The sequence below is a fragment of the Pundamilia nyererei genome, unplaced genomic scaffold, assembly GCF_000239375.1.
Source record: "Pundamilia nyererei isolate P.nyererei 1_Seehausen unplaced genomic scaffold, PunNye1.0 scaffold00006, whole genome shotgun sequence".
NCBI classification, from domain to species: domain Eukaryota; kingdom Metazoa; phylum Chordata; class Actinopteri; order Cichliformes; family Cichlidae; genus Pundamilia; species Pundamilia nyererei.
The window spans coordinates 762,597-780,744 of record NW_005187407.1 but is presented as its reverse complement, the minus strand read 5'-3'; the positions used below and the strand labels follow the sequence as shown (position 1 = coordinate 780,744).

The 18,148-nt window shown below is 40.6% G+C and overlaps 1 protein-coding gene across 3 annotated transcripts in view; it reads left to right on the top strand.

Annotated features, from left to right (window-relative positions):
• The first annotated feature begins 6,413 nt into the window (after nucleotides 1-6,413).
• The window catches only part of mapk4 (mitogen-activated protein kinase 4), a 24,379-nt gene continuing 12,644 nt past the window's right edge, over nucleotides 6,414-18,148 (top strand). For all 3 annotated transcript variants that reach the window (XM_013914608.1, XM_005722005.2, XM_013914607.1), the window contains exons 1-4: nucleotides 6,414-6,803; nucleotides 8,340-9,988; nucleotides 10,277-10,452; nucleotides 17,794-17,938. In XM_013914608.1, the coding sequence (XP_013770062.1) occupies nucleotides 9,622-9,988; nucleotides 10,277-10,452; nucleotides 17,794-17,938 (688 nt within the window). In that variant the 5' untranslated portion in view covers nucleotides 6,414-6,803; nucleotides 8,340-9,621. The remainder of the gene's footprint in view (nucleotides 6,804-8,339; nucleotides 9,989-10,276; nucleotides 10,453-17,793; nucleotides 17,939-18,148) is intronic.

Below are 18,148 nucleotides of genomic sequence, written 5' to 3'. Positions count from 1 at the left end.
TTTTTTTTTCTCTCCTTCATTTCTTTGGTATCGTTTTCAAAATAGTTTAAATAATCATAAATGTTGTTCGCAGCTCGATTGTGCTTCCAGCGCAGGCCATCGTCATAGCTGCCATTTCATCAAAGGGGGAAAAAAGAGAACGAATATGAACATTTACTCATGTGCTTGTAAATCCTGCTGGGCCCTTCCTGCCCTGCTGCATCTTGTAGATACTCATTAAGAGGAAATTACGCTTTGCATTTCCACTGTACTTTAATGAATGAGCTCTGTCCTTGTTTTAAGCTGTATATGCCAGTTATATGCCTTATCTAGGACAGCAGAGTTTATAACCACCTGCACGAATGAATACATGCAACACTTTATGGTCAGTTAACTCTGGTAAATTGAGTTGTAGTTCCACTTTGACTTTTACTGTGTTTATTATATTTCTAAATTAAAAAAAGGTGAATATCTCACAAGCGTGTGGTGTGGTTGTGTCACTTTCTTTTTTTTTTTTTTTTTTTTTTTTTTTTTTTTTTTTTTTTTTTCTTTGTCAACTTATTTGCAACATTCAATGATTTTTATAGAAATGGCAAGCATCGCATTTCTTGTTTCTGTTGCTGTTGTTCTGAACTGAGGGCAGAGGGAGCAGTTGTCTACTCCTGTGGCCACTTTAGTGCCTTCTAGCTTTACTATTCGCTGCTGCACGGTGTTCAGAGCATCCTATTAAACGTGACCCAAAGCATTTATCTGTTACCTCCTGACTCTGCTGATAAAGAGGCCCCTCAGTGTGGCACATACAGAAGATAGGAGTATTCATATTGCATAAGCAAAGTTAGCGTTCGAAGAGATAAATAATACAGACTCCTGTCCAGGAGATCGTTATTCAATCAATGTGTAAGAGGAAACTGATATAGCAGTCACTGATGAAGCTGTAGATAAAACTATTTTCAACCATTTAATCTCAAATGATCCCTGTACTACGTTTTTTGAAATTAATGACACATTCAAGCTGTTCACACTTCAATCCTCATTTGTTTCCCTATTTGTTCCTTCAATTTTTCAGTTTGCAGCTGTGACATTTGATAATGCATAGTCATGTTGGATGCTGTGTATTTAGTTGCAATAACATATAAAATCCTGTATATGGTGCTAGAGAACCTTTTATCTGAGTTTAAAGTTTAAACCATCAGCTGTAGCTGTGACGGGGACCTCAAAACATTGACTTCTGTGGAAGATAGTTCATAATTTGTCAGTAATTACTTGAAAGCAATCAATCAATCTTTATTTATAAAGCACTTTTCATACAAAGAAAATGTAGCACAAAGTGCTTTACATAGTTAAAAGCAGGTAAAGGTAAGATGTGATGGTTTAGAGCCTAAAGAGACATCTGAAATTTTTTTTTTTTTTTAACAGTTACATTTACACTCGCAAATCTCACATCTCTGATCAAGTTTAGTTGCTCTTCGTCTGCCTGGGATCTTTCCGTGGTTGCTGCTGTATTAATGACATCGACTGATGTAAATGACCCTGCTGCTGCGTGTCATTCTGGGTCCCTCTCATATCTCCTGGCTGCATATCTTATGCCGTGCACATCCCCACTGCCCCAGGCTGTGTTGACATTTAGACAGGCTGTTCCTTTTCAGAGAGAACTTGGCACGCACACTCCTAGATAACCTTGTCAGCTCCGAGACTTGCCTGTTCCTCAAACTGCTTTTTTCTCCTCTCTCTCTTTCGCTTTCATGGCAGTTTCTTCTTGTGTGTTTGTGCCATTTCCCTAGCCTCGCCTTCTTCTTTCTTGTCATACATTTTTGTTTACTCTTATTCTTTTTCTTTTTGTTGACATTTAAAAGTGTATTTGCATCTCTATCTGACACCTGGAGCACCCATCTGTTTTCTGTTCTGTCTTCTTGTTTTTTTGAACTTCTCTCACGAGTGTTAACCCTTATCATATCAGCTGGTGCAGCAACGAAGATAGTGCTCTTTCTCACTCACTCTTGCTGAATACTGCGAATAATACCAATCGTTCTCAACACAGCAGCTGTCTATAAAAAGTAGGTCAGTTAATTAAAATCATGAACTAAAAAGGTGTTAATTTGAATTAAGCACTTGCTTAACTATATTAAGCAAGTCTATTTAAAAGTTGTGTCTAATCAGTGTATAAAATGCATATTAGAATAAAGCTCCTGTGTGAAAACAGTGTTATACTCTTATATTTATACAAATCCAGTTTCCAAAAAGTTTAGGAGGCTGTGTAAAATGTAAATAAAAACAGAACCCAATGATATGGAAATCTGATGAACGCATGTTTTATTATAGAACAGAGAAAACACACTCTTTCTATTTCATGCAAATTATTAGCTCATTTTGAATTTTATTGCAGCAGAAGGCTGCGAAAGGCTTTTTAGGGGGTACTAAAAAGAAACAACTGGAGGAATGTTTTCCAACAAATTAGGTTAATTGGGAACAGGTCAGTAATGTGATTGGGTATAAAAAAGAGCATCTCAGAGATGCAGAGTTTCTCAGAAGTAGAGTTGGGCAGATGTTCACCAATCTGTAAAAAAACTACAGATTGGTGACAAATCTACAAATTTTGCAACAATATTCCTCAGTGTTAAAATGCAAAGACTTTGAATATCTCATCTACAGTAAATAATAACATCAAAGGATTCAGAGAATATGGAGAAATTTCTGTGCACAAGGGACAAAAATCAATATTGGATTGGGGCCCTCGGGCAGCGCTGCATTTAAAACAGGTACGATTCTGTCATGGAAATCAATGTAGGGGCTCAGGAACACTTCCAGAAATCACTGCTATAAACACGGTTCATCGTGCCATTCTCAAATGCAAGTTAAAGCTCTATCGTGCAAGGAAGAAGCCAAATATGAACATAATCCAGAAACGCAGATGGAAAAATGTTATGCGGACAGACAAATCAAAATTTGAAAATCATTTTGGAAAACATGCACGTTGCATTCTGTGGGCTAAGGAAGAGAGGGACCAAATGTGACAAAGAACTGTTGAGCAGCAAGAATCGTTTTTTTTTTTTTCAGCTTAAACATCTGACATGTTTTCTGTGTTCTGTTAAAAATGAAATATAATATTTATATTTTACACAGACCAAACACCTTTTTTTTTAGGAATCCCGTTTGCATACTGGAGGAAAACACTAGGTTTGTTTGTTGTTTTATGACAGTATCGTGTTCACTTTGAAGATAAAAAGAACCAACCAGAGAGCGATGAATTCATGAGGTTGTGAGTCACTTGTGTGGATAATTTATTACCGTGGCATTTTCTGTTGTCTTACGTGGACACCTCCAGATGTGGCCCCTTTCTCGCTCTCTCACACGCTTTCCAATTTGGGCCATCAACTCACAGGAAGAAATTCCTCACAACCCAAGCGCACATGCCAAATGTCATCACAAGAAGATTTCTGCCTGCCCTCTGATTTATTTATTTCCTTTCCTACTTAGAGAGGGATCTTTGCTTTTATTTATTTATTTTGACAGGAGCTAACCTGAGGAGGACGCACATACAGTGCTGCTGCTCACTTCCTGCAGGAAGATGGACAAAAAGTTCAGAAGGACTGTTTTTCTGCCTCTTTGAAAAGATTTGAGGACACTTACCTGAAGAATTCCTTCATGATGTGTGCAGCTATTCAGCTACTAAGTGTCTTTTCTGGATTTGTTTCATAACTGCTGCCTTTGTCAGCTTTACCATCAAAGGTTTAACAAAGAACATGCCTTGAAGTGTATCACATGGTGGATTAGGGGGATGTTTGCTTTCTTATAGGTACAGCAGGGGGAAAAAGGTGGGATTTGTCTCCTTTTTATTAAAAAGTTATACAAACAAATTGTAGTAGAGTTGTAGTAGTGTCAAGGTTTATTTGATTTTCCAACCTTTCACCATCCTTTGAGACCAAATATTAAATATGCATTGTCAGGACCAAGAGCAGGTGCTACTGACAGCAAGCATGCCCACTACTGTTTATGTGTGCTTCTCTACATATTCATCCACAACCGACGCTGTGATGTCTCCATTTGTTCTACGCCATCACTGTTAATTAGAGAGGGAAGCCAGAGAAGAGGCCCAGACACACAGGACAGAGAACAGAGGCTGAAATAGACCACATGAGGAGCAGCAGGTCACAGCTCTGTCCATATTACCTATAATTGTGTATCTTCACAGCATGCATTGTTGAAGGAGATATCCGTATCTTCTAGCTCCTTTTTTTATATTCCTTTGCCCTTTTTCTCATTATTCCATCGTCTCCTCCTTTCATTTATTTATTTATTTATTTACCTCATTTCCTTTACACCCAGCTTATGTTGCTCAACAAAGAATCTGATTTGCCACATGAACGATCAGAACAGAAATGCAGAATGAATTTTAAAAATATATCCCCAAACAAAGGGTTATTTTTCTCCATCTTTTCTATATCAGTATTTTTTCATTTTTGTCATTTAAGTTTGTTGCAGAAAATATTCACAGGAAAAACAAAATCTGCAGACAGATGTGTTTTTGAAATGTCTGGTCACCAGTTGCATAACATAGCAAAAGGTGTCCATCTCTGTTTTACATTTACAAGGATTCAATGGACTAGACACCGGCTTTTAAACAAGGGGGTGGTGCAGTGGTACTGTTGCCTCACAGCAAGAAGGTTATACTGAGTCGCCTCCACCACCTATGTGGGGGGGAGTTGCATGTTCTCTCTGTGTCAGGGTACTCCGGCTTCCTCACACAGTCCAATGATATGCAGTTGGTAGGGTTGGGTTATATGATGACTCTAAATTGCCCATAACTGTGAATGTGAGTGCAAATGGTTGCCTGTTCCTCTGTGTCAGACTGCTGACCTGTCCAGGATGTAACTTACCTCTTGCCCTATGGTAGCTGGGATAGGTTAGCTGGGATATCGGTCAGGATGGTTGTCACCATGCATTCTGATTCTTTTCCTGCTACTGAATAAAACCATCCTTAGAGGAAGTCTCTTTGGGTGCAACTGCAACCAAAGCATTTGACAGTTTTCTACTTTCCATTTGTAAACCTGTTCTATTTTTGCAGGACAAAGAGCAGATATGCTTCTGTAAGATGCAAATTTGATAGACTATACCAAGATTCCCTTTAGATACATAAAAAAAAAAGGAGAGCGAGAGACAGAAATCCTGTTGTTGGAAATATTTCTTGTCACTTTTCATCTTAGCGATAGCAGCGGCTCTCTGGTTTCAAACCTCCTTCTGTAATCACAAAGAAACCACAGACCCACTTACTGGCTTGTGTTTAGCAAATGATTCATCCCCGAAACATAATTCAGCCAAACATTGTAAGATACTTTTTCCAGTCTGAAGACCTAATAAAGTTTTGTTTCCCAAACTGTTTTATGCCACGATGTTTCAGATTAGAGGTGAGAAAGACATCTTCATCTGTGCTCTCACGCCATGAATCCCCATTAGCTTAGATATCCGTACACTAATGAGGCAGAAATGGAACACAAAATGCAGAAGTGTATCTGTAACTGTGTCTTCTCCTTGACAAACCCACAACATCATAACAGCATCACACACAGTTCATTACATTAGGTGACTCATGGATCTGTTCTCTGTGGAGCCTCTCTCCTCTTTATTAATCCCTCCAGCTGAAGCAACCCTGCATAATTATTACGCTCACCGTGACCTTCCAGCGGCTGCTGAAGTTTGTAAGTCAACAGATTATTGAGATGCTGGAGAAACTTTGCTTTTTCCTGTTTTTTCCGCTCTGTTAGTCTTCATAAAGGTCAACAACCCACACACTTTGAGCTCACGCAGTTTTCTGGAGTTGTCAGAAAAGGGTTTAGGAAAGCAAGAAATCATATCTTAATATGGCTTGAGAATGAGGAACCAATCACACTGCGTTTATCCAACTATAGCTGTAGATTTACCTTTAACATCACTGTTTTTCCCCTCAGTTTTTTAGCAACAACAGCATGGCTCAAATGGCTTGTGAAATAGACTAATTTCATCATAATTTATATAATAAAACTGGAACACTTTAGCTCATCAGCAGCCATTTTCTTCTGTTCCTCTTTTAAACACTAGCCAATGCCATGCTCATGTTTTTCATTTTCACTCTCATCACCAGCTCCCCACCAGGTAGATGTTCTGCAGAACCCACAGTCAACAAAGGCTCCTCTCTGGCTTCCTGTCTTGGGGGATCTCAGACCCACAGATGTTGTGCCTGTCAGGATGATAGATGGCCGTGGTAATCATCAAGCTATAATAACGAAACTGGAGTGAGATGGAGGGGCGAAGGGATGAGAAAGATGGGGTCTGAATTATAATTTTCCCTTTGTTTATCCTTCAGCGGGTTTGGAGACCAGTAACTGTGACACTCGTGGAAACTAAGGTCTGGGAGATGCTGCCGGGAGTCACGGAGATATGAGGGAGAGATGTGAAAGTGAGGAGGGAGAGGGAGAGAGATTAGTACTTAATCATGTGTGGTGCAGTGTGTGTGAGAGCCTACGAGGCCACTCGGGTCTGCTGGATGCACCTGAATCGGGGTGATCGCTTCCTCTCCGCCCCCTCACTCAGATCATCGCTCTGAAGCGCTGACAGAGAGCGGACAGTCGCTCACAATAACCGGCTCTGTAGCAGCCTCCGGCTTATCTCATCTCCCCCCAGCCCCGGTGCCGACCCGCACCGACTGTTCCCCTCTCTATCAACTGAATCTCCCCGACACACCATAGAGGCAGAGCTGCGGTCGTGTTTCACTTTCTTTGCTTGCACGGAGCTCGCATCGTTTCCCCGGATCTTTGTTTCTGGACGGCAGGCTGCGGCTGTGTAATGCCCCGGTGAGTGCTGGATGGTTCCTGGTGTTATCTTTGCGTGTATTTCTTTCTTCTTCCTCTTGTCGTTTGCCACAGAACAGATGCTCTGATAAGATATCTGAGATATGTGTCTGACATAGGGTTGTTAATGTTTGGAATACTTTTCCCCTTATAAACTGGGCTTTATGTTTTATTACATGCACTTCCATTACATTGTTTTTGTTCTGTCAGAGGGGCGTTTCTAGAGTGTGTGTAGACACACAAAGGCAGCTGCATCAAGCCAGCATGCGCAGAGGAAGAACATGTAGTGTTTCCCATGATGTAAAGTGGGCTAAAACTGCCTTTACGCTTATTGGGAAGTAAACCGAGTATAAAAGAGAGCGCGACAGAGAGAGAGAGAGAGAGAGAGAGAGAGAGAGAGAGAGAGAGAGATGGAAAAGAAAGAGTAGAAAACAAAGCTACAGAGGTTCCTCTGGGACAGAAAATCATCAGCACAAAGCCAGGAGTATGACAGATGTGCCCTTATTTGCTCATATCTGCTATCACCTACAAATTTAGTAACATCATATTGGCTCATGCCAAGATTGACTTTTATTTCCCTCCTCTTAAATATGAATGAATAACTACATTATATTATTTTAAAAAGCATGCACTCTGAATTTAAATCAATTGTTTTTGACATAAACATTTTTTGGACTGGATAAAGCCACTGCATTGTTATTCATAATATATAGCACTGTTGCATAACCCGAAGAAATATAGAGAATAAATGCTCAGTTTGTGTGTGTGTGTGAGAGAGAGAGAGCACCAACGACATCTCTAGTGGTTATGCATTATTTATAAAGTTACCCCAGTGCTGCACCTCCCACCCAGACCCACTGTCAGTGCTGCCTCTCTAGTCTCTCTGTTCTCACCTTACACTCTTGCAGCCTCTGACTGAGCTTAACATGAGTGTGTAAGTATTTTAAAGGCTGTGGAAATGGGGGATGGGGGGGGGGAGAGATAAAAGCACCTGCAGTCCAGTTCAGTTACAGGGTGTATGCTCTCCAATTCAAGTAAGAAAGAGCTAAAAGAGGGAAGAGTTCATTCACAACCGTGCCTCGAGGCTTCTGGTAGCACAGAGATTTGTTTTATGGATTGATGACTTCACCTCCGGGGCTGAAGAGAAGGACAAAGTCAATTCTTTTGTTTGCTACCTCTATGTGACCTTCCTGGGTTAGAAATTGGAACTAAAATTGTCTAAAGCAGATCAAAAACTGAAAGGATGAACAAGAAACTGCAATCATGTCAATCTAGTCCACCCTGTCAAATAGACTTTTTGCTTTGATGTGATAACAGTTTCATATAGCGCATATTAAAGCACCATGAAATTGATCATCCTCTCTCTATGCACTCAAAGTTGCTTGCATAGATTAGGTTACACTGCCATTTGGTGTTATGTAATGGTAACTCTGCCGCAACAGACCCCGTTAACACCCGGGCTCTGCTGCCGTCTAACTTTCCTTGTTATCTTCCTCGTCTCCAAGCTCTCACCCCGTTTCCTCTTTCCCTCCCCAGCAGCAGGAGCAGCAGATGTGCTGAGCGACGCAGCTAATGGTGGTGTCTTCCTATACTGGCCTTGATGCTGATGCTGCTGAAATCCCTACATTCAGGAAAAGGCAACAGGAAGCAGATTTCTGAGGGATTACACCCAAGCACATGTACACATATGCATACTGAGCGGATACCACAGTTCTAGGATTTGGCTGGCACCCAGGTGTGGAGCTCCCTTTGAATGAACTCGCGTGCCTGAGAGAGGCACTCACTGGTATCATGGAAGAAGAGGAGGAGCCAACAGAGTCTTATTGAATATAAAACACATGACTGCTCCTCCCTTTTTTTTTCCTTGCCTCACCATCAAAGGCTGCTTGATGACTTGTAACAAACAGCGGAGCGTGCATAAACAGAGAAGAGTGCAGAGCCGACCATCCGCCTGCTGCTGCTGCTGCTGTCCCATGATACATCAAGTCAAGAATCAGCCACACGGAGGGTTGTTTCTATGGATACCCCATGCCCTGAGTAGTATTAATAAGGCTCCCTGATATTCTGACTATCTGTGCATGAAGATACAGGCAGAGATTAGAAGTACACCCCTGCAGCAGACTTCAGCTCTAAAATAAAACATCTGTGAGGGAGAGACAGACATCATCACCATCAAGAGTCAAGAGGAAGATGCTGGAGGAAAAAAATAAGTTATTTTTAAACATCCACTGTAGAGGCTTTACCAGCATGTTAAAAGTGTCCCTGTGTGATCACTGACTAAAGCCGAACATTACAGTTTTGCATATTTTTATCTGTACTGGGTTTGAGGTTTTGCTCAGTTGCACCTTTTCTCAAAGGCATCAGAGTTCATCTTCTTTGTCCTTAGTTTGGGACACACAGGCAACAGATGGTGAAGTACAACTTGAATTGCTCCACACTGGACTAAATGAAGAGGTCAAATGACGCACAAAATCTTATTCTTTAGATCCCATGGAGATCATTTCTTTTCTTGCAATACTAAGAATAGCTCTGAAATTCAGCACAAGTATTTCTTAATAATCCCTTTTAAAGTTTTGGTTGGTCTCTTGAATTGTCACCATTTTCCGTAGGAATAGTCCTGCATTGTGCTTTTGTCTACAAGGAAACATCTATCTACATGTATCTAAATGCAGCAGCTAAGTAAATAAAATTCAGGTCTCCACTCACCAGCAAGATGTAACGTGTGCATAAAAGAGTGAAACAATCATTGCTAATCAAGAGATTAAATCTACCGTCTGGTACCTAGAATCATACATCCCTGTTACCTCCAGAGTGAGCAGCGATGGCCACACAGGACACACCGCACTTTCTCCATGGCTTCGACCTTGGTGGTCACTTTGTTGACCCTCGACCTCTCGGTACAGGTGTCACAGGCTTGGTCCTGTCTGCTGTGGACCAGCGGACTGGAAAGCGTGTAGCAATTAAAAAGCTGGTGATGCGAGACGCCGTGACGGTGAAACATGCCCTGCGGGAGGTAAAGATCACCCGACGGCTGCACCATGAAAATGTGGTGAGAGTCCACGAGGTTTTAGCTCCATATGGACGGCCCTTGCCCCGAGATCCAACCCAGCTCAGCGCCCTCTACATTGTCCAGGAGTGCATGGAGACTGATCTGGCTCGACTGCTGGAGCAAGGGCCGCTACATACAGGTAAATAAAAGGAAGAATACAGAAAACTTGCCCAGCAAATCACCACAAAGTTATAAACAAAGCAGGGTTTTTTTTATAACAATTTGGCAAGGCAGAAACCTCACATCAAAACAGTCAAGATGGATAAACAGAAATACAGGCCAGAGGGATACGTATTTATTTTTTACTATTGCCTATATCCAGACATGATAATAGATGTTTTTTAAAGAAGAAAATATGTGCTTATACATTGCATATGGACATTGGGGTACATCGTGATGTGCTGATTTGATTTTTGCCCTTGAGCAGGTCATGCTACTCTGCTGTTCTACCAGCTGCTGAGGGGACTGAAGTTTATCCACTCTGCCAACGTCCTGCACAGAGACCTGAAGCCAGCCAACACATTTATCAACACGGACCAACTGCTGCTCAAGATCGGAGACTTCGGGCTGGCCAGAATAGTCGACCCTCATTATTCTCATAAGGTAAGCGTGAAGACGCACAAGGACCACTGAAGGACCCACGCACACACAGGCACACAAACACACACAGAAGTGCATGATCTGCAGGGAGACTCATGCTGACAAGGTGGCAGCTCATTGCATGGATAGCTCGCTCAAAAAAGTTTTCCAAATGGCCTACAGTGTCTTTTCAAATTGGTAAATGGATGAGTCATATTACAGCAGTACTGTGCAAAAGTCTTGAGCCAACCCTCATTTCTTTATATTTTGCAAGGAAAACTGGAGATTGGTGCATCGATTTATTAAAACACGAGTTTGTACAATTCTAAGAAGTTTGAATGTCAATATTTAGTGTTACCAGCTTCATCCTCCAACACAGCCTGAACTCTCCAAGGCAAATTTTATTGTCATTTCTTCAGGTAGTCTTCAGAAATAGTTCTCCAGGCTTCCTTAAGTTCTTCTTTGGATGTGAGCTGCCTTTTGTTCCGTCCTCTGTCAAGATGATCACACACTGATCCAATAATGTTGAGATCCAGGCTCTGGTGAGGCCAATCTATGATAGTGTTTCAGTGTGTAGTTCTATCAGGGCATGTTTTTACTGGACTGGCATTGTGTTTGGAATCACTGTCACACTGAAAAATGAAGCTGCTGCCAAGCAGATGCTTTCAAGATGGTATTGAATGGTGGATCAAAGTCTGACTGTACTTTCTGCGTTCATAATTCCATCAGTTTTGACGTATTGTTGTACCTCTATCCGGACCTCCTCCATACATCATTGACAACGATTAGAAACAAAATTTTCAAATTTGATTGATCATGTCCTCTTGCCTTATGACAGCTGGGATATGCTCCAGCCCTCCTGTGACCCAGAACTCGATGGATGGATGATGAAATAAGAAGTGCTCAAGCTTTTTGCACAGTACTGTAGTTTTTGTAGTCTTTATTTAAGTGCATGTCTATAAGAAAATACTGGTCTGATGACCAAAGAAGAGATTGTGATATGTGCACAAACATTCCCAGATGTATCCCAATTATTCTCACTTAATGTTTTTGTAGGGCATGTAAATAAAGCCAGAGTGCCAAGATCTATTTTGACTGGGAGCTAATTAATGCCTTTTCATTTTTTTATATAAATCTTTAAATCCCTGATCAACCACGAAGGGCTCTGTTGGCCACATTGATTTTGAAATCAAAATAAAAAAAAATAAAAAATGAAATACTTTGTGCAGCTTGTTCTACAAAAACTAATCATACCAAACATTTCAGCCAACTTGCGGGGGATTTCTTTTCCTCTCTTCTCATTTCTCTGAAGCACCGTTTGCCATTCAACTGCTGATGGCTACATCTAGGCAGCACATTGTAATATCAAACATTATCTCTGCTCCATCTCATTATGGTAGAGTTGTTATTAGGGAAGAGACACCAATTCCTCAAACCCTATGTGGTTATCAGGCAGCTGATCACACACAATAAATAGTGTAGTGCTGTAAAAGAATCCTTTCAAAGAAAATTCTTTCTATATTTCAATTTGCAATGAGGAATCTATCAGGTTTCCATTTTATTTTACAACTGGATGCTTATCAATAGTCTGATCCTGCGTATGTAAAGTGCACCTGTGGACCAAGCAGCCAGAATTTCATAATCTCCAATTTTGAGAAGTGTGTAACTGATGTATCTCTCCTTACGCATTGCAGTGCAAGCTAATGTTTGTTTCATATATTCTCTGATTACACATCTCCCTGTTTGATATTGCCAACCTGCGTTTTTCACAAGAAGCTTCCCCTTCACCCCGAACCCAGCTATTTATGTCTTCTTCCCAGAGCTGATATCAAGTTTTTCACTAATTAAACTCTGTGGATAGTCTGGCAATGGCATATAAAGACTTCTGAAAGATTAGTGTGAAGATTTACTGCTCTCTTGTTCAGCTTTATTGTGTGCAAAGAGCCCAAAGCCACACTGTAACACTAGCGGGACTGAATGTGTGTGCAAGCTTATATGTTTGTGTGTGGGGGGGGTTTGGGTTTGTGCTTGTGAAGAGGAGCTCTTGTGAAAGGCGATCTTTGTCAGCTCAGAGCACGGGACTGGGGATCAGCTGGGTGCAGACACAGGGGTGCATTCGGAGAGGGGGGGTGGAAGGGAAGAAGAGAAGGGAGAGAAAGAACAGATGAGAAGCAAGAGTGAGAAATTTTAAACCGGGGAAGGCTGAGCGAAAGAGCTAAAAAGCTTTGTAAAAAAGTATGAAAGCAGAGGCAGGGAGAAAAAGAAAGAACGTGGAGAAAAGCTCAAAGCGGAGACGTCAGACAAGGGCAAGAAAAAGTCAGAGGCTACAGTTTTTCAAACACATTTCTCCAAAACACTATTTCAGTACTGAAAAAGTGTTTTCCAACACCACTCACACAGTCATGTGAATGTGAAGTACACTCGCTTTTGGTTCTAAGATTTTTTTTATTATCAAGATACAATTTAAATTTTTTTTTGTCCTTATCAGGTCTTGCAATTAGATAAATGGAACCTTAGACATATTACATGTCACATCTCATTATTTATTTAACAAATATTAAGCCTAAATGCAGAAGCAGTGTGTGGAAAAACACATATTCAACCTTTCTCTTCCAACACCCACCAACTTCCATAGGAATTAAGAGAGTAAGTAACAGACAGGTGCTGCTAATCAAATCGACCCGATTAACTGAGCACATTTATAAAGCAGAGGTTTTGTCATTTTGCTGGTCTGCAGCATTCGACTGCCTGTTAACACAATGCAAAGACATCAGCAATGATCTCAGACAAGTAACTGTTGCTGCTGTTAGAAATCCATTTCTAAACAATTTGAAGCTCGTGATTTTACAGCGAGAAAGATTATTCACAAGTGGAAAACATTCAAGTCTGTTGCCAGTCTTCCCAGGAATGCACGTCACAGAAGATTCCCCCCAAGGTCAAACTGTGTATTGCTCAGAGACCCTGCAAAAAAAAAAGCAAAAGAAATCCACCAGCTATATCTCAGACTCTATAGAGTTCAGTTAGCATGTTAAATGTTAAAGTTCATGGAAATACAATTAGAAAAAAGCTGAACAAGTATGGCTTGTTTGGAAGGGTTGCTAGGAGACAAGAGAAAGTCTCTTCTCTCTAAAAAAAAAAAAAAACCAGGGCAGCATGGCTTAGATTTGAAAAGCTGCATCTCACCACATTACAAGACTACTGGAAAATTTCCTTTGGACAGATGAGACGAAGGTGGAAATGCGTGGCTATAATATGCAGCAGATTCTTGGAGAAAACCAAACACAGCATATCAGCGCATACACTTCATACCAACTGTCAAGCATGGTGGTGGAGGGATGATGATTTGGGCTTGTTCTGCAGCCACAGGAAGTGGGCACCTTACAGTTATTGAGTCAGTCGTGACATCCTCTGTTTGCCAAAGTTTTCTAGAGTCAAATGCGAGGTCATCTGTTCGTCATGTAAAGCCTGGCTGAAACTGGGTCATGCAGCAAGGCTATGATCTCAGACAAACCACCAAGTCTACATTAGAATGAGTCACAATGACAAGAATCAAATGGCCCAGTCAAAGTCCAGGCCCCAACCTGACTGAAATGCTGTAGTGTGACTTTAAGAGAACTGTACAAATGCCCACAAACCTCAATAAACTGAAGCAATATTTCAAATTTGAGTGGAATCCTCCACAACAATGTGAAAAACTCATAAAGTCAGACAGAAAATGCTTACTTCAAGTTATTGCTGCCAAAGGTGCTTCCTCAAACCACCGAATGATGGGGTGTAATTAGTTTTTCACACACTGCTTCTATATTTGGCTTGGCTTTAGTTTTTAATAAATAATGACATGGTGTAATATGTTTTGTTGTTTAACATCTGAGTTTGTATTTTAATAATATAGACTACAGACAATATTCTGAATTATGTTTATTGTCCTCAGCACTGAAACAGGGTGTCTCTTCTTTTTCACATGACTGTTTCTTGTCCTGCGTATCATGACTGATATTATTGTATCAGACCATTGATTTGCTGAGAATAACTGACTGCTAATACGAATCAAAGCTAATACTCTTTGGATGTTGTTTTCAAGGTTTTAAATTCTACCTTATAAAGCAAAAGATTAGTATTTGTTGTAGAAAAAGAATCCTATAATTGAAAATGAAGTAAAATACAGCAATACAAAAGAAAAAGGAAAAAGATAAAAACAGAACAATGGCATGCAGACTGTCAATGCCAAAAAAAAATAGGCTTTATTATAGTAGCAAAATAGTCTTAGGAACCAGTGGACATTCTGTCCCTCTGTTTGGCTACATGACCAAGCACTTAATACTCTTCCTTGTACTGCATCAGGGGGGTGTCTTCTGTATTCTACCCACATCACATCCTTCATCTTCAAGGTGGTTGGTTATTACCCCCATGAATGTTTATCTAGGCAGAATCCAGTATGTTCACAAAGTGCTGCATCTGTGTTGCACTTAAGCTCTATAAATATGCTTTAAATGGTTTTGACAACAACATGGACCAATCTTCACATGATAGCTCACACAAATTAAAAACGTCTAAAGATTTTTGCAAAATATTCAAGAAAAGAATAATAATCTCATTCATAAGTTAGATAATGCTGCAAAGGATTTCTCAAATTATTATGGATGGATAACGTCTGATGCTATTTGGGCTATTTGTGATGCAGTTTTGATACCGAAGCAGATGCTTTCAGTGAATACAATAGCATTCTCTCTCTGTTGCTCTTATTCAATAATGCAAACCAAAAGTGCCTTTTCAGGCATTTTCTGTTAATGGGCGTAGGCCGCATTAACCTCAGCTGTGACGGAAATTCACAAATGCTGTTAACTTTAAATAAGACTGGTTAATGCTTTAGTATCACAGAAGAACTTATGAAGATTTTATATCATGTTTTTTTTTTAAAGAAAGTTGTGATGTGTAATTCTTCCTACTCAATGATCAGACAGACTTCTTCTCTGCATTAGCCATACCTTTTAATACTTGTACTGTATCTCAGTCCAGGCATTGAAATTAGGTTGTTTGAAGAGCTGTCTGGAAGTGTGTTTCTGACTACACAGAGCAAACATTTACTCAGGCAGAGAGAGATGACAGAAGGGCTGAGAGGAGAGAGGCAGAAAACAGAGGGGGAAAACAACATTATTTGTGATGTTATTTACAGTCTACACCGGTAAGATCTTGGTGCTTCTGTGAATGTGTATGTGTGAATGCCACCTGCTGAGGCAGTGCTGGATCTGCCCAGAAATTATTCATTACCTGGATGAAGGTCAGAGCAGAGGAAGGGGGAAGACAGTTGGATAAGGACAGAGTGTTTAAAAGTACCTGGAGAGAAGAGAAGGAGGGAAGAAACAGATGAGAAAGGAGGTAAAGGAAGCTTGGTGAGATGCACTGAAGGCTAGAAGAAAGAGAATAAGTGTGAAGAAAAGAGGAAGGGAAGGGGAACAGGCGCAGCTAATGATGACGCAGAGAAATACTGAGGTGGGAGGTTGGGATGAACGAATGATAAAGAAAGTGTGAGGAAAAAGCAGGAGGAAGAAGGTCAATGGGGACAAAGAGGAAGCAAAGATGGGGGAAATCACCCCGTAATCTTAAAGAGTAGCAAAAACACTAAAACAGAAGTGGGGATAGTTTTGGAAACAAAGCAAACACAGCTACAAATGACATATGTGACCACATCTATGCATTGCTTTATAAAACTGAGGCCTAAATTTGCTTTTCCCTTAAAAACTGTGTCCAGGCTTGGGTTGGCCCTGAAAGAAATGTACTTTGGTACTTTTGAAACATCTATCAAACTCTCACCAGGGAGCGTAAACAAGAGCTCAGATATGAAAAGGCAACAGAGGGCCAGACAGATAGAAGATAAGGTCACTGAGTAGTCAGCATCATTTTTTGCACTGTCTCCTGCCACAAAGAAGAGAACAGGCAGTGACTTAGCAGTTACATTCAATGCACGTAGGAGTAGTCTAACTTTTTAAAAAAAAGAGTCGTACAGTCGTTTTGACATGCAAAGAAAACCTACTTCGGCCAGGCACACCGCGCACAGCGATGTCTAAGTGGGAATCTTGGTGTGGGTGGCCCACAGTGAAGAAGACTCTGAGTCATACTCATAACCTGCTGATCAAGAAAAATTACCCTTTTTCTTTTTCCTATCGAGAAGGCACTTATTTTCAAGCTGTCGAAAATATGAAGCAGCTTTGGGACGCATCAAAAGCGTGAGAAAGCAGGCCAGCCCTTTTTTGGCATAGTACCCCCAGATGATTTACTGACATGAAGAGCAGTCTCTGGTATTCATTTCAAGTGTGATAGCTTATCTGAATGAGGAAACAATTCAAGCTGTCTGTATTTTATTGGCTTAAATAAAGTAACTCTTTCCCCCCAAAAAATAGATAAGAAGATAGGAGACTGGTGAAAAGGAGAATAGAAAATTACTTTAGGAGAGCGGAGGATAGAAGGGAAGAAGAGCAACGAGGATAAAAAAATGAGGGCTAGAGAGGCAGAAATGATAAGAGAATAGTGCTAAGAGGCAGATTAGACATGTATGCCATGAGCCATTGTGGGGTTCATTTTCTATCTATTTCTGATCTTTGCCAGTTAATCATCAAATTCAAATTAGCCTGAGAGATGGGCAACAGAATAGCGTCCCAGCACAATGAAAAGTTTATGTGAGTGATGTCAGTCATTATAAAACAATTCACAGCAGCTGAGTGGAAAAGCAGTGAAGACTACATCTGCCTTTTCCTGCCAAGAAATCTAAAAATGTGTGAGGGGAAATATAACCGCATTTTCTCGTGCAGTCTGCTCTCTTTTCAAGCTGGGCTGTGAAGAAGTTTAAGAGCCCGGGGCAGCGAAATTTGGCTCAGGAGAACTACAAGGGGAATAGAAATATGATGTAGTAAGTGAAGGTATTTTGAGATTTTACAAGGCTGGAGAGTGAGAGGTGGGGTGATATACAAGAGGTGGGGAAAGTGTTAATGATAGCAACAGGCAGAAACATCTCATTATCTCTACATCAGGGAATATGCGGACTTATCTCTGTGGTGACTGGCGTATCTCTGTGCATAACATCATTATTCACAAAGAGGATTTTTTAGAGAATTAGATAGAGTCCTCTGAATCCTGTCAGAGCAGCACTAATGAGGACTTATGTTGTTGCTTCGGTGGAAATTCAGGGCAATCCATTTTAAAGACAAACAACTACCAGCAAACTTTATACGTATTCAAGTACATGCAGCCTGCTAACAGTCCAATCTGATGCATGCCCGTCGTATATAAAAATAACTTAAGATTCTCAGAGCTTTCATTTTCTGTATTTCTCACTTTCAACAATTTTATCCCTCTGCTTTCCTTATCCAGGGCTATCTGTCGGAAGGTTTGGTAACTAAATGGTATTGCTCCCCACGTCTGCTGCTGTCACCCAACAATTATACCAAGGCCATAGACATGTGGGCTGCGGGCTGCATACTGGTTGAGATGCTCACTGGACGCATGCTCTTTGCAGGTATGTCTACTGTTTTTAATGCGTTCACCGTTTAAGTACTGTCATTTTCAACCTTATTACTACAGGGAGTGCAGAATTATTAGGCAAGTTGTATTTTTGAGGAATAATTTCATTATTGAACAACAACCATGTTCTCAATGAACCCAAAAAACTCATTAATATCAAAGCTGAATGTTTTTGAAAGTAGTTTTTAGTTTGTTTTTAGTTTTA